The 14,439-nt window shown below is 46.6% G+C and overlaps 1 protein-coding gene across 3 annotated transcripts in view; it reads right to left on the bottom strand.

The window, feature by feature from the left end:
• Positions 1-464: 464 nt before the first annotated feature.
• The window catches only part of tmcc1a (transmembrane and coiled-coil domain family 1a), a gene marked incomplete at its 5' end in the record, with an annotated part of 40,652 nt that continues 26,677 nt past the window's right edge, over positions 465-14,439 (bottom strand). For 2 of the 3 annotated variants that reach the window (XM_080533302.1, XM_080533303.1), the window contains 4 exons: positions 465-1,510; positions 2,808-2,943; positions 5,349-6,040; positions 6,375-6,626. In XM_080533302.1, coding sequence (XP_080389428.1) covers positions 1,196-1,510; positions 2,808-2,943; positions 5,349-6,040; positions 6,375-6,626 — 1,395 coding nt within the window. In that variant the 3' untranslated portion in view covers positions 465-1,195. Of the gene's footprint in view, positions 1,511-2,807; positions 2,944-5,348; positions 6,041-6,374; positions 6,627-7,908; positions 7,948-14,439 lie in introns of those variants that run through there. The other variant, XM_080533304.1, reaches the window with a different exon arrangement.

The following is a 14,439-nucleotide window of genomic DNA, read 5'->3' as shown; positions in this document are numbered from 1 at the left end:
CACCTTAACCTAAAAGGGCTGATTACAGCAGGTCAAAGTTCATTACCCTGGCACCTTTTCCACCACCTGACCGTGGCCCTCTGCAGTCCTCTACTCAGAGAGGGCCAAGTAAAGGGTGTATGTTTGGATCAGCAAACCACTGTTTATGGCAACTACCAAATCAAAAGAAACACATTTGGGAGTGTACAGTATGGATATTGCAGTGTGGCAGTTTCTTCTCTTTTGCTGACCAATTGTCTTTGTGTGCGCCTCTGTGGCGGTTGATCTAGCTAGCCAAACATCCCTTCCCTCTAAGCTGGTGCCACATTCTACATCAATCATTATTCATTATCAACCTCTCCTAGTTAAAACGGTTTATTTTCTCATTTTATTTATAAAAAGAAAACTTTTTAAAAAGGGATGTGAATCATCGCTAGTAAGAAACAGTACGGAAGCACAAGGAGTCTCTAGGCATGACACTCAAAGCAAGGTCCGTCAGTCTTTTGTGTCTGGGCAACAAAGAGTCCTCTAAGGAAAGGTTTACTTCTGATCTCGGAATCCGTCGCAGTGGGAGAGGTGCGAGGTGAGTTTCTGTTGTCTTTTTCATATCCACCAATAACAGCTAGGTAGAGAACTCTCTTCCTGAAGGCAGCCAATCACATTTGCAGGTCTCTGCAGAGGGGCTGGGCCTCTGAGGTGAACAACCAACCAGTTTCCTGACAAGCTCCTCTATGTGCAGAGTAGGAGGAGCTTAATGCTACATGGTACTGAATAAAATAATGTTGAAAATAAAATAATAATATTAGAAATAATAACAATGATATACTTGATTAACCCCTAGAAATAAAAACAGTATGACAATGCATCCTGTGAGAAGAAAAAAACACTATATCTGATCACCAAAAATGTAAACAATGTCTCTTCTTTCCTAAACGAAAGTCATATCTGAGTGTTGTTGTTGTTGTTGTTGTTGTTGTTGTTGTTGTTGTCCTTTCTCCCTTGCTATCTCTTCCTCTTCACCCCAAATCCCGCCGAACTGAGCTCAGCCGATTGGCCGATTGGCTGATTGGCAGATTCCTCAGGGCCCATGATCAACACAACCATCACATCCCATTGGCAGTTACACTCTTCCTGCTTCCAGTGTATGTGTGTGAACTGTGAGTTTTACAACCTCTCCGCGTTGCCATCGCAACGCGCGTCGCTCTCTGCGCCCAGGTCATCTGGGGGGCTGCAGCGCACGGTGCGTGTACCCCGACAACGCGTCCCAGTTCCTCCACAGAAAGGCGAAGAGGAGGATGAGGAGGAAGGTGGAGAAGGAGCGGGAGCGCGTCTTCATCAGCGGGACCACGCAGTTGGCCACGGTGGAGACGAACACCAGCAGCACGGCCATGAGCGCCAGGAGGACGTTGATGAGTTTGCCCAGGAGGGTTCTGGCGGTGGCGTTCTCCAGCCCCTCCAGCTGGACCACCTGCTGCTGCTGCTGCTGGAGCTCCATCTTGGAGATCCTCGTCTGACACGCCTCCAGAGACTCCTACAGGACGGGAGGGAGACAAGGAGAGAACAGGGTTATAGCAGAGAAAGAGGATAGTAGACGTAGCACTAGCATGGCATATACAGTGTATAACTCTAGCACCCCCTACAGGCAGCATAGGGATAATGCAGGCGAAGGCCAAAATCAAACACACCGGTGTAGATGGATTTTGGTGGCGTCAGCCTTGATTTCAATGTGTATAACTATTTACAGTTGAATGAGCCTGGCGGACAGGCTGAAGAAGTCACACCCTCACCATTTGTCAATTCCTTTGCGATTGTAATGTATCTCACACCTTGTCCTTTGTTGAGAATGATATTTAAGGAGAGGGACAGAGAGATATAATTCTTTGAGTTTTGGGTTAGGCCCGTCACACCATTCTCCCGTGTTGTTCTTGACGCAAGTTAACGTATGGTTAAAACGTACAGTTATACGTGGCTATGAAACTGTTAAATTGGTTATTCTGTTGATACTCTATTCTCATTCTTCTTATGTGCATTAATGTGATGTTGTGCGCTAGATAAACTTCTGTTAATACAGCACAACATAATCGTGACTAGATAGGGCGATGATCATGCATTATTAACGACACGTAGAGTGAGTCATCAGCTTCAGATATTGAACTCAGCGTAAACCCCTCAAATTTATCTTAAATTGAGGGCATGGTAAAAATAGCATAGCAAAATCTAGGATTCAATAATGATCGATTGTCTGTCACTCAGGGTTGAGCAAAGAATTATGAATCATATTAATAATTGTAATATCTTTTGAATGTCTCCTCTTGTCAGACATAATGTAATGTTTATTTGTGTTGAGTTCGTTCGATCATGTCCATAACTGTTAATAATAAATGTATGTCTTATGTTTGACCTGTCATCTATTCTTCAGTGTTTTATTTTACACAGAAGTGTCTGTTTACACATAAACACACCCACATGGGCCAGACTTGGGTCTCTCTCTCTCCCTGTCTCACACACACACACACACACACACACACACACACACACACACACACACACACACACACACACACACACACACACACACACACACACACACACAATCTGGAAGTTTGCAAGAATACCAATAAGACCAAGGTTTCTTTTCTTCAATATTGAGTCTTCCTCTTTCCTCGGGCTCAAACACATCGGCTAACTTTCTTCAAAGATGTGGCGAGACTTTTGTTGTGTCATCTTTCGCTTTATTACCCCAAAAAAACCTCTCAGAAATCTGAAGCACTCCAACCACCAGGTTACCAGATGATTTGACTTGTCACAAAGTTGTGTTGAATACTGACCTGTATGTCTCTGGCTCTCTCGTAGGACTGGTAGGCGATCTTCTCCTCCATGCTGGCCAGCTCCTGCTTCAGGTTGAGGATCTCATTCTGGTGCAGCTCCGTCAGGTCATTCAGCTGCTCCTCCAGCCGCTCACACCTAAACAAATAAGACACCATTTAACCATTAGTTCAAATAATAGCTTGAAATAATAGCTTGACACATTATACACCAACATACACACATGTGCAGGCGTACACACAAACACACACACACACACACACACACACCTGTTTTCCTGGAAAGTACCCTAAGGAGCTTTTTGGTCACATGACACCTGATGTGGTGTACTGATGACTATCCCTGAGCCGATAAGGAGCTGCTTATTCATCTGCTGATGAAACTGACCAATCAGAGACACTCTGGGGGCAGGATGACAATGAGCGATCACAGCCCCTCAGCGGGGGGCGGGGGAGGGGCTTGTAAAGACCTTTACTGGCATAGGTGTACATGCCACTGAGAAGGCAAGATATAAACAGAGCAGTACGTAGTATTGTACTGTACATTGAGTGTGTTTGGTTAGGTGACTCCACTCCTGTGTGACCTCATTATCTCTCACCCAACCTGTTCAAGAGTCACATCCTTCAAGATCTGTCAAGATCTGTCTATGTGTAGCCTCTGACAACACACACACCACACGTGCCCGCCCGCCTGCACGCAAACACACACACACACACTCACACACACACACACACACACACACACACCACACTTGCATGTACACTCGTGTTAAGGGGCCTAATCCCCAAAAATGACAAGGCGTCAGAGACAGATAAACAAAGGGGAGCGAGAGCGAGAGAGAGAGAGAGAGAGAGAGGGAGGGGAGGGGGGGGGTAGTGCTTTCGCAGAACATGTGCACCATCCTGATAATGCTGATGATACATTAGTGAAACCCAACCCTACAAAACAAAGTTTCCACTATGAGTAACACAGGTATCAGCCTCAGCTGGTAACTACTATGTAATGTCATTTTCGTGGTCTCAGAAGAGCTGAATGTTGTTTCTGATTGTTTTCTGACCTATGATTCACTCCTTATGTTCCATATGCGAACAGCTGGTTGGTATTCAGGTTATTCAGGTTATTTGTAATGAATGCAACATTGCTGCGGTAGCGGTACCATAGTGGTTATTACAGTTTCATCCCCAGCAGACATGCTCAAGTAAAGTCAGTAGTGGTCATTCTGCTGCTCCTTATTTTTAGCCCGAAAAACAAACACAGACGCTCTAGTCTCAGATGGACATTTTAGGAAGAAAAATGTTCCTGTCTCCTGGTCACTCAAACTCTTCCTCTCTCCCCCTTCTTCCCTCCCCCTTTCCCCCGCCCTCTTTCGGCTGCTCCCTCATTAAGACATTCAGGAGGAATGTTGGTGGTTTATTTTAAGGGCTCGTGCCTTAAACTCACACACACGCGCGTGCGCACGCACGCGCACACACGCACGCACGCACGCACACACACACACACACACACACACACACACACACACACACGCACACACACACACACACACACACACAGACGTCTCTGTGTGTAAGACTAGAGGCGTGGACCAGGAGCCAAAGTAACGTCATTTGTGTCTGTCCGTCTGTCAGTAAGGCCCACTCTGTCCGTTACTCTGCCCAACCGTCCCTCTCTCCTCCAAGTTTCAAAACCAAACATTTGACGGCGGACAACAGGTTTAGTGTTCTTCTACAGTTTTCTAAACGCTACATATCTAATCTGTTATTGAGGGAGTTAAGCCCTCATAACTTATCGTGTCAATGGACCTTTAGGTCTCACAACTAGATGAATAACAGGGTGTAATAGTTGTAATTCGTGAGCTTAGAATTATAAGGTTCTACCTCCGTTTAGGGTAGTTCAGAGATATTGAGTGTCAACGTTTTTACATTCCATTATGTTTTGTGAGATGAAACCTTTGTATTTTATGAATTACTAACTGAAAAATGTCAACATTTAAAAAATAACACCACACAGGCATTAATAAACACCTAATGGATCAGGTTATGTAAAAAAAACTCAATTTTGACAAAAATGGAGATAGAACCTTATAATTCTAACGTCACAAATTGTTAAAGGGGAGGGTAAATACATAGTAATCACGTGCTGCGCTGCACAAAGTTCTGGTTGTAAAAGCACCACACAGACGCAGTACAGGATTTGAGTTTCACAAGAGTTCAGTGAGACGGTTCTCTCCATTATCTATCTGCTGAGTTTGATAAAGGTGCTCTTCACCCCTTGGGGTGAGTGGGGTAAATGTTGCCTTGACAATCTCATGCCCTCAGATAGCTCTACCATAGAGAGACTACAGGATCTATGGTCAGGACGAGTCAGGATGCCAAAGTGCGAACTTAAGTTGTTCCTGACTGCCTTTCTGAAAGGGACTTTTTTCCCTGGCCACTGTTACCCTTGGCAACGTCAAGGGAGTTTCTTGTTCAGAACTTGCCAGGAAACTGCACTTATACCCATTTCGCTCTATATAAGGAGTGTTTATTAACCCTGGTCTGTACCTAAATCGTTCCTCCTGTAGGGCTTGCATGATGACGGTGTAATCCCTCTGGTAGTGACTCTTCAGCCCCTCCAGGCTCTCCTCCAGCCGTCCCTGGCCCTCCCTCAGCTCCTGCACTTCCTGCAGCATCATGTCCAGGCTGGAGCTCTGGCTCCTCTCCAGGGTGTTCCCCTTGGAGCTGGGGGGGCCTCCGGGGGCCCCTGTGGTGCTGTTGGCCCCGGCGGAGCCCGACGTGGCACTGGAGCAGTCGTCCTCGCTTCCGTACTTGGGGCTGGACTGCAGGTGGTTGGCGCCGCCGAGCAGCGACCTCCCCCCGGCGCCCGTCACCCCCTCCTCTCCCGACGGGTCGTCCAGAGAGTCCTTGAGGGAGGGGATGTTGTCGGCACTGCCAAACTTGTTGCGGAAGAGCGAGGCGATCTCCCGGGGTTTGGCGACCACCGCCCCGGCGGCGGAGTGTGTGGCCTGGGAGATGCTGGAGAGACCCCCCTTGACACTGCCCACCACCCCCTCGCTGAAGCCTGTGACCTTGGCCCCCACGTCCTTCAGGCCCTGCTGCATGTCCCGCAGCACATCTTTGGGCTGGCGAGGGATGCCATTGTGCTCCACCTCCCGCAGCTTGCGGTGGTAGTGCTCCAGCTTCCTCTGCAGCTGCTGGATGGTCTGGGCAGACTTCTGGTTCTTCTTCTCAAACACCTGAGGTTTACAAGAGATTTACATTTCTGATTTGTAACATGTGTATAAATGCAAATCAGAGACCCTATAAAAACAGAAGATATTAATTCCAAAATTACTCTCAATTGAGTGATTTGTTGATGATCTATTTTAGCTCAATTTCAATACAAAATACTTCTGGGTTCTAATACTTTTGACTGGTAGTGTATATGTATATATATATATATATATATATATATATATATATATATATATATATATATATATATATATATATATATATATATATATATATATGTGCATTTTATAGTCCATTTACAGTAATCATTGGAATAGAAGTCCAACCTCCCCTCACCTGTTTGATACGAGCACTCTGCTGCTTGTCGGCGTTGTTGGCCAGTTTGAGGTACTCGGCCACGTTGTCATCTCTGGCTGTCTGCTCGATCTTGATCTGCTCCGTGAGTTTGAGGATCTTCTGCTGCAGCTGAGCGATCGCCTGCTTGGTGCGCTGGGGGTCCGGGGTGCCATCGTCACCCCCGGTGAAGGAACAATCTGCCCCACACGCCAGGGGAGTCTGAGCCAACCCACTCACCTCCAACCGATCAATCTGAGAAAGGAGAAGAAGAGAGGGTGGGGGGAGGAGAGGAGACGAGAGGAGAGGAGTGGGGGAAGGCGGAGGTGGGAGGTTGGCGAGAGAAAGAGAGAGGAGGAAAGAAAGAAAGCAGACAAGTTAGAGTGTAAGTTGCATATTGAGCAAGCTCACTTATTTGGGAAGTTTAGCTGACGTGATGACTTTTCTCTTCTGCAATCTGCATTTCTGCCCCTGGCTCCTTCAGTAAAGAGGGGGATCAGTGCCAGCTGAGAAGAGCACTCGCGGTCAGTTGTTTCGGAACTGCATGATGCATGATTCACAATTTGACACTCTGGCTTCTACAAACAGAAAAAAAGGAAGCTGAAAAAAAAAAAGGATTTCCTTCCATATGTCCAGAGTCAAGGCTGACTCACTGCTGTAACACTGCTGTAATCCACACACCCAGCAGCACACATCTTCTGGCCAGATGAGAAAAAGCTATACCAGGTTAATGATTGAGTCATAGATAATAATTATTAAACCAAATGCACTAAAGTGTGCAGACATATGTCACGTTCAGACAGGATTTGTGATTAGAGCCATAGACTTTTCTCAGATAGGTTGAACTGCCTGTGCCACCACTGCTGAAGGCACTTGAAAAAAAGACAATGACGTTATCTTAACCTGGTTTCCCTATCACTCTGCAAACTGTTTGATTAGATGTCTAGAACATACGCCCATTGGTCATGAACTCTGAATTGGACGCTGAACTCCCGAAAGCCACAATTGCTTGTTCTGTGTTGCGTGACAGAATCTTGCATTTAATGAATCTTGCATTTAATGAATCATGAGATCAGGCATACACCAGGCATGCTGCCAAGTGTGGTTCAACCTGACAGCCAAGACATCCCTAAGGCATTGTCTGTACTGGCACAAGGCGTTCACAACGGAGGGGCTGGGTACACAGACCCGGAGGGGGAGAGAGCATGCGCTGGCTGCGGATCACTTCTCTGTGACTGTCCATTCTGGCATTCAATACATCCTCAACTCTGCAGCAGCTGCGATCAGCTGTCGGTCTACGTGTATTCGCACGTCGTAATTGGCAAATACAATAACCGGCGAGTTGCGTACACACGCGTGAGCGAATATGACTAATCAATGACTGGCCCCACTGTAATCACACGAGTAACAAGAGACAACTCACCGCGTCCGGTAAGGGGTGAAGCAATAACGACACTATCGTTCATTCTATTGTCATATTATAGACATCTAACACAACAGACATACATACATTGCAAGACAGAAAACTCAATCTCACCTTGGCATTATTTAAACGGAGAACTTGTTCCCAATGCATTTTCGTGTTATCGCGGATACAATGTATTATTCTCATCTGTCAGCAGAGACTTCATTTATAGGCTACAATCCCAAAGTAGGCTATCCGGCTCCGCCGATCGCTCACTCCAACTCCCTAAAACTTGTTGTGAAAGTTGAAGCGTACCTGAAACTGTCTGTCCTACTCTTGGCCCCTCCCACCCCCTTCCACGCTCCGCCCTCCCCTCCCCGCCGCGCGACAAAGGTGACATCATCCTTTGAGCTCGCAACTGCGCCTCGAGCAAGTGCAAGAACTCAAGCGTCAATCATTTCCCGCTCATCCTGCCCTGTGTTCAAAAATAAGACTTCAGTCAGAGAAAGGTCTCTAGGCCTAGTTCCTGTTGACAACAATGATTCAAAGGGGGAAAACTATGCTATGGAGAAAGAGAAACAAGAATGTCTCAATCGAAAGATCCCTTTGCTTTGCGAAATATCTATTATCCAATCCGCGCAAAGGCGACATACTTACACAATGCACATGCTGTAAATGAGAGAAATAAAACAAAATAAAATGATAGTCCATAAACAACCTTCAACTTTTGGCCTGGGTAGTTATTTATGGAAACATAACTGCCAAGATATAACTATTTATAAAGACATGATCATTTGTGGTTTCTTATCTTTCCATTGTGAAAACAGTGCTCCAGACTGAAGATAAGACAAGGATTTGGGGAGGAGAGACTGAAACTGAGAGCAGAGAGTAGAACAATACAAGGCAGTCTGGGTGTGTGTGACGGAGAGATCATATCACATCTCCCTCTCCCTCTCTCTCTCTCTCTTTCTGCTCCAGGCAACCGCTGGAGAGCTGGGTGAGAGGCAGGGTGAGCAAACCAGTCCGACATCCTCTCTATTCTTTATGGTCATAAAGTTGACTCTCTCTCTCTCACTCTCCCTCCCCCCCCCCTCTCTCTCTCTCTCTCTCTCTCTCCCCCCCCCCCCCTCTCTCTCTCTCCCCCCCCAACTCTCTCTCTCTCTCTCTCTCTCTCTCTCTCTCTCTCTCTCTCTCTCTCCCTCTCTCTCACACACACACACACACACACAATGCCCAATGTGCATTTTGGATGCCAAGGACACGTGGCAATTTGTGATGGGAATTGCTTAGTTTACTAAGGCGAGGTTAACACAGGTTCCATTGAGTGCTGGGCACCCCTTTTATTGTCAGTGACGGGAAAGTGACGTGAGTGGTGACAGCTGAGCTCGAGCTGAAGTCTCAGAGATTAGTCTAATTGAGCTGAGTAGGCCTCGCAGCCGCTGGATAGGCCATTACACCATATACATTGTGAACTCAGTTATGATGTGTGTGTGTGTGTGTGTGTGTGAGAGAGAGAAAGAGAGAGAGAGGGGGGGAGAAAGAGAGAGAGGAGAGAGGGAGATAGGGAGAGAGAGAGAGAGGGAGAAAGAGGGGGGGAAGAGAGAGAGGAGAGATGGAGAGAGAGAAGGAGAGAAGGAGGGAGAGAGAGAGAGAGAGAGAGAGAGAGGGAGAGAGAGAGGCAGAGAGAGAGAGACAGAGAACAATGTTGACAAGGAAGCACGCTGGCAACTGATAATGATGTGAATCAAAGTACGAGAGAAGCACTGTAGCGAACGATGGGGTAGAGCAGCTTGATCTAAGCGGGGATCGAACCCACAACCCTTCACTCCCCAACTGGCCACACTAACCGCAACACCAAGAGAGTTAACTCCACGCCTCTACATCACACGCCTCTGGCGCGAATTGAAAAGTGACGCATGTGACATGGCACTCTGTACCCATCTGTGGTAGTGGTGGCCTAGTGGATGGTGAGCTGGACTGGTGATCAGAAGGTCATGAGTTCAAGTCCCATCTGGGAGCACCACCACTAGTGTGCCCTTGAGTAAGGCAATACTAGTAAGCCCTAAGTCACTCCAAGGACACTGTCCCTGTAATCTTGTTGTAAGTCGTGTAAAAAAGTCGTCGTCTGCTATATGGGAAAAAAAACTATACACACAAAAAAAAAATAGTATGTAAACAGTTACTAGATGAAGACATGTTTCAATCTATGACACTGGTACACCATTTCCTTGCGGTAGCGTGCCATCAGACGATAGCTGCAACAGTGTGATTATGGCCGCGGAAATGGCCCGCTTTATCCGAGGCCTATCTAGATAAAACAGATTGAAAAGAAATGATGGTATGACGTGTCAGCTGATCACCCTGACCTGATGTGCCCTGCAATGCAGCACTAGAGATAGGGGCTTCCCTGGTGATAAGGAGCTCCGAGACGCATACTCACTGGCACAGAGTAATTCAACCCTATAAACTCAGTTAAAAATCTGTGCACGTGCACGCACGCACGCACACACACACACACACACACACACACACACACACACACACACACACACACACACACACACGTGCAGCGCCTCTGTGTCATTGGAGGAATTGACATTGACCTCATCTAGATAAGGAGTCGCCCAGCCACGGGAGAGGACAGGCCCTATTTATGTCTTTATAACAGTGTCTTAAAAGAACCCACAATGCACTCTGACCCTCGGAACATGTTACCATGGTGATAATGCTCTGTCTGACACACAGGACGTGTATCTGGAGCAAGGGCGTAGGTTTGGTCTCAACATTGTTTGGGACACAACAACGGAATGATCTAATTATGACTTCACTCCAACGATAATGCGAATTAGTTGGCTCAAATATGGGTAGGGACATGTCCCTACCGTCCATATACAAACCTACACCGTTCACCTGGAGCGTGATGTTCAGTCATTCACACATGATCTGACCCTAAGCCTCATCTCCTCCTCCTCCTCCTCCTCCTCAGAGAGAGAGAGAGAGAGAGAGAGAGCATTACGTCTAGCCCCTACAGTACCAAGCCTTCACTTCAGAATCAGGGACCTGGCAAAGCAGAGGAGAGGAAAAAAGAGAGAGGAGAAGGGGAGCTGAGAGGAAGAAGGGGAAAGGAGAGGAGAAGGAGAGAGGAGAGGAAGAAGGGGAAAGGAGAAGAGATGGGGAGAGGAGAGGAAGAAGGGGAAAGGAGAGGAGAAGGGGAGAGGAGAGGAAGAAGGGGAGAGGAGAGGAAGAAGGAGAGAGGAGAAGGGGAGAGGAGAGGAAGAAGGGGAGAGAAGAGGAAGAAGGAGAGAGGAGAGGAGAAGGGGAAAGGAGAGGAAGAAGGGGAGAGGAGAGGATGAAGGGGAGAGGAGAACAGAACAGGGTTCCCAGGGTTCAAGAAGTCGGCGGAGGAGTGCTGTACCAGCGCGGTGTGTGAGACTGCAGGAGAGAAACAGGATAACCCCAGCCTCTCAGTGGGAACGAAACACACAGTACCTAACGAGGTAAAACACAGGTAATTACGTCATGTAATCACACACACGCACACACCCTATAGGTCACTGGTTTGACATCCGGATCTTAGCAGGCAAGAGAAAAAGAGAGAGAGAGAGAGAGAGAGAGAGAGAGAGAGAGAGAGAGAGAGAGAGAGAGAGAGAGAGAGAGAGAGAGAGAGAGAGAGAGAAAGCAAGAGTGAGAGGGAGAGAGCAGACCAGTAACAATATTGACATCCCAAACAATTTAAGCCCCAAGTCACAGTTGGACAAAGCTGTGCTCTAATGCTATTTACTCTAAATATCTGCAGTATATAAGCAGTGACATAACATAGGAATGCCGTATTAAAACACTCCCCACACTCCAACTATGTAAGCCACAGATGTATGTAACACTCCAACTATGTAAGCCACAGATCTATGTAACACCCCAACTATGTAAGCCACAGACACATTGCATTAATAAAAAAAAACGTCTCAAAACTCACCTGTTTGCTATGGCTAGAAACGGACACTTCTCCCCTACTGTAAACTACCACTCACTATTCCCTGTTTTTATGCAGTGTATGTCCTATTACTGTTTGTCTCCTACTATGTCGTACACTGTCTTGTTGTTTTATAGTATATTATAAGAAGAGATCAGAAGAGAGTCAGACTCAATATTAGGCCCATGTGAGTCATTTGGACATTTTTAGCTGACCTATGACCTCCTGATGCAGCACAATGTTATTGCACAATGAATCAAGTAAAGAGAAAAGAAATTTAGATGTGAAATAAACAATGTGTATTTTGGGCGATACATTCTATTTTCTTAGCCCCTCCGGGAAAGCATTTCCCATGTGTCATGAGATAGGACCAAAGTGTGGCTAGCCTGTTTACAAACTAAAATCCTATTTTTCCAGTGTTCTAGGTAGTGTTTTTATTAAGATTTTACATGATGTTCTGATGTTCTGATGCAGGACACTTTGCTTCATAAAATAATGTATTATAAAGACACTTTTCATGCATATGTATGCATATAATGTCCTATGGACAGAAAAGGCACCGATTCAGTGGAACCGCCCTTGTAACAAGGGCGCCCACTGTGCCCAGAGTCAAATATAACCCTCTGCTGTTTTTGTCAAACAACCTTTCGAAAACATTTTTATCGAGAATGGCTCCGAGCTATATCTGGCGTTACTTTCCTAAAAATACCTCAGAGAATGACTAATGAAACTAGTGAAACCGGTTGGTGTGGACCGTTAATGGTAATGCATCTTGGTGTAGATAAAGTGGTGCCCTGTCGGAGAGGAATGCTGAGGAGGAAGCAGCTTTAAACAATGCTCCTCCTCCTCCTCCTCACCTCCTCCTCACCCCCACCTCACCCATCAGAACACCTCACTGTGAACTGGACCTGAACTCAATTTTTGTCATCTATCAAAACACGTCACACAGTAGGCCAGAGGGAGGAGAAGAAGGGGAGGGAGAAAAGGAGGTGAGGAGAAAGAGGAGGGAAGAGGAGAAGGTGAAAAGAACGGGAAGCAGACAGATGAGGAGGAGGAGGAGAGAGGGGAGATATGAAGAGGAGACAGGACAATAAAGAGGAGATGAGCAGAAAGGGGAAAGTGGGCAGAGGAAAGAGGAGAGGGGTCTAATGAAAACACTGCTTCATTCACAGGACCGTAACCTTCCCAACCCACCTCTGGGACAGCCTGGCCAGGAATGTGTGTGTGTGTGTGTGTGTGTGTGTGTGTGTGTGCGTGCGCGCGAGCGTATGTGTGTGTATGTATTCATCTCTTCTAACCAGCTTTACTGATCCAGTAGCCATTGCACAACCAGCCGTCAGCAGGGCAGACCCTGTTAGAGAGGGTGGGAGGTGTGGGGGTCGGTGGGGATAAAGGGGGGTTGGTTGGGGACAGGTTTTAGTGGACCCCACCCTACCGATGAACACTAATCTCTCAGTGAGACCTGGCTGAGCCTGGTAGGGAACCACAATGGAGTCTAGGGTTGAATCATAATGGCCTCTGTTTCAATGTAAGCTGGGCCACCCGAGGTCATACAGTACAGCTACTCATGTTATCTGTTTGATTGAGGGCAGGTGTTAGGTATTTCCTGCTTCCATTGTTTGTGTGCATCAATGTCCATGTGCATGCATTCCTCTGCTTCAGGCTCTGCCAAACATACCCACACACACCCAGCACACAACCGCGCGCACGCATACACACACACACACACACACACACACACAGACACACACACACACACACACACACACACACAGACGCACAAACACACACAGACGCACAAACACACACAGACGCACAAACACACACAGACACACACACACACACAAACACACGCACACACACACACACACACACACGCACACACACAAACACACAGAGACACACAAACAAACACACACACACACTCACATTTTAGTGCAGCGCCTCTCATTGCTTTGGTTCAGCGGGGCGACACAAACATGTCTCCTTGTGAAACGAACATAATCCCCTGAGTCACCATAGAAACCGATCTTTAATCACAGATATGGTTAGTGAAACTCGATCCCTCAGCGATGACGCCTAACGCTGCTAAAGTCTGACAAACATCCATAACCATCTCTGAATAACCGCAACCAACCAATGACCACACCAAGGGCAAGACGGACAAAAACATAAATAATAAAATAAATAAATAATCCATGTGTCATGCAGTCTATGAGACTAACTATGGAGAGAGAGAAGCAGTATGAAGTAGCCAGACTGGTTATTAGATGGATGAAAGGGAGGTATAGAAACAGCAGACTGATAAGAGAGATGACAGATGTGACATGACTGCTGAGAGTGATAAGACCTGCTTTCTCTGGAACACAGACTCATATGGCAGTGTGTTACAGAGAGAAGCCACGCAGCCACACCTTGGGGATCTCCAACTAAAAATCCAGTGTGTGTGTGTGTGTGATTTACATTAGAAATGTGCCCAAAGCGACTAGTGTGAAGTATCATCTAACAGTATCTAACAAGTATCATCTCCCATCTATCAGTCATCATAGGTAAAAGAAATATGAAGATACTTAATGAAACTACAACCCTCAACTACTACTGTCAATTCTGCACTACCCCCACATCGGGTTCATTTCTTCATGTTCTGGGAGTGTCCAGTTGTGGCAAATGTTTTGGAATCATGTCAATTCTGT

Source organism: Nansenia antarctica, assembly GCF_963989245.1.
Source record: "Nansenia antarctica genome assembly, chromosome: 6".
Taxonomy (NCBI): domain Eukaryota; kingdom Metazoa; phylum Chordata; class Actinopteri; order Argentiniformes; family Microstomatidae; genus Nansenia; species Nansenia antarctica.
The sequence above is the reverse complement of the archived record's forward strand: the minus strand, read 5'-3'. Positions and strand labels throughout refer to the sequence as shown.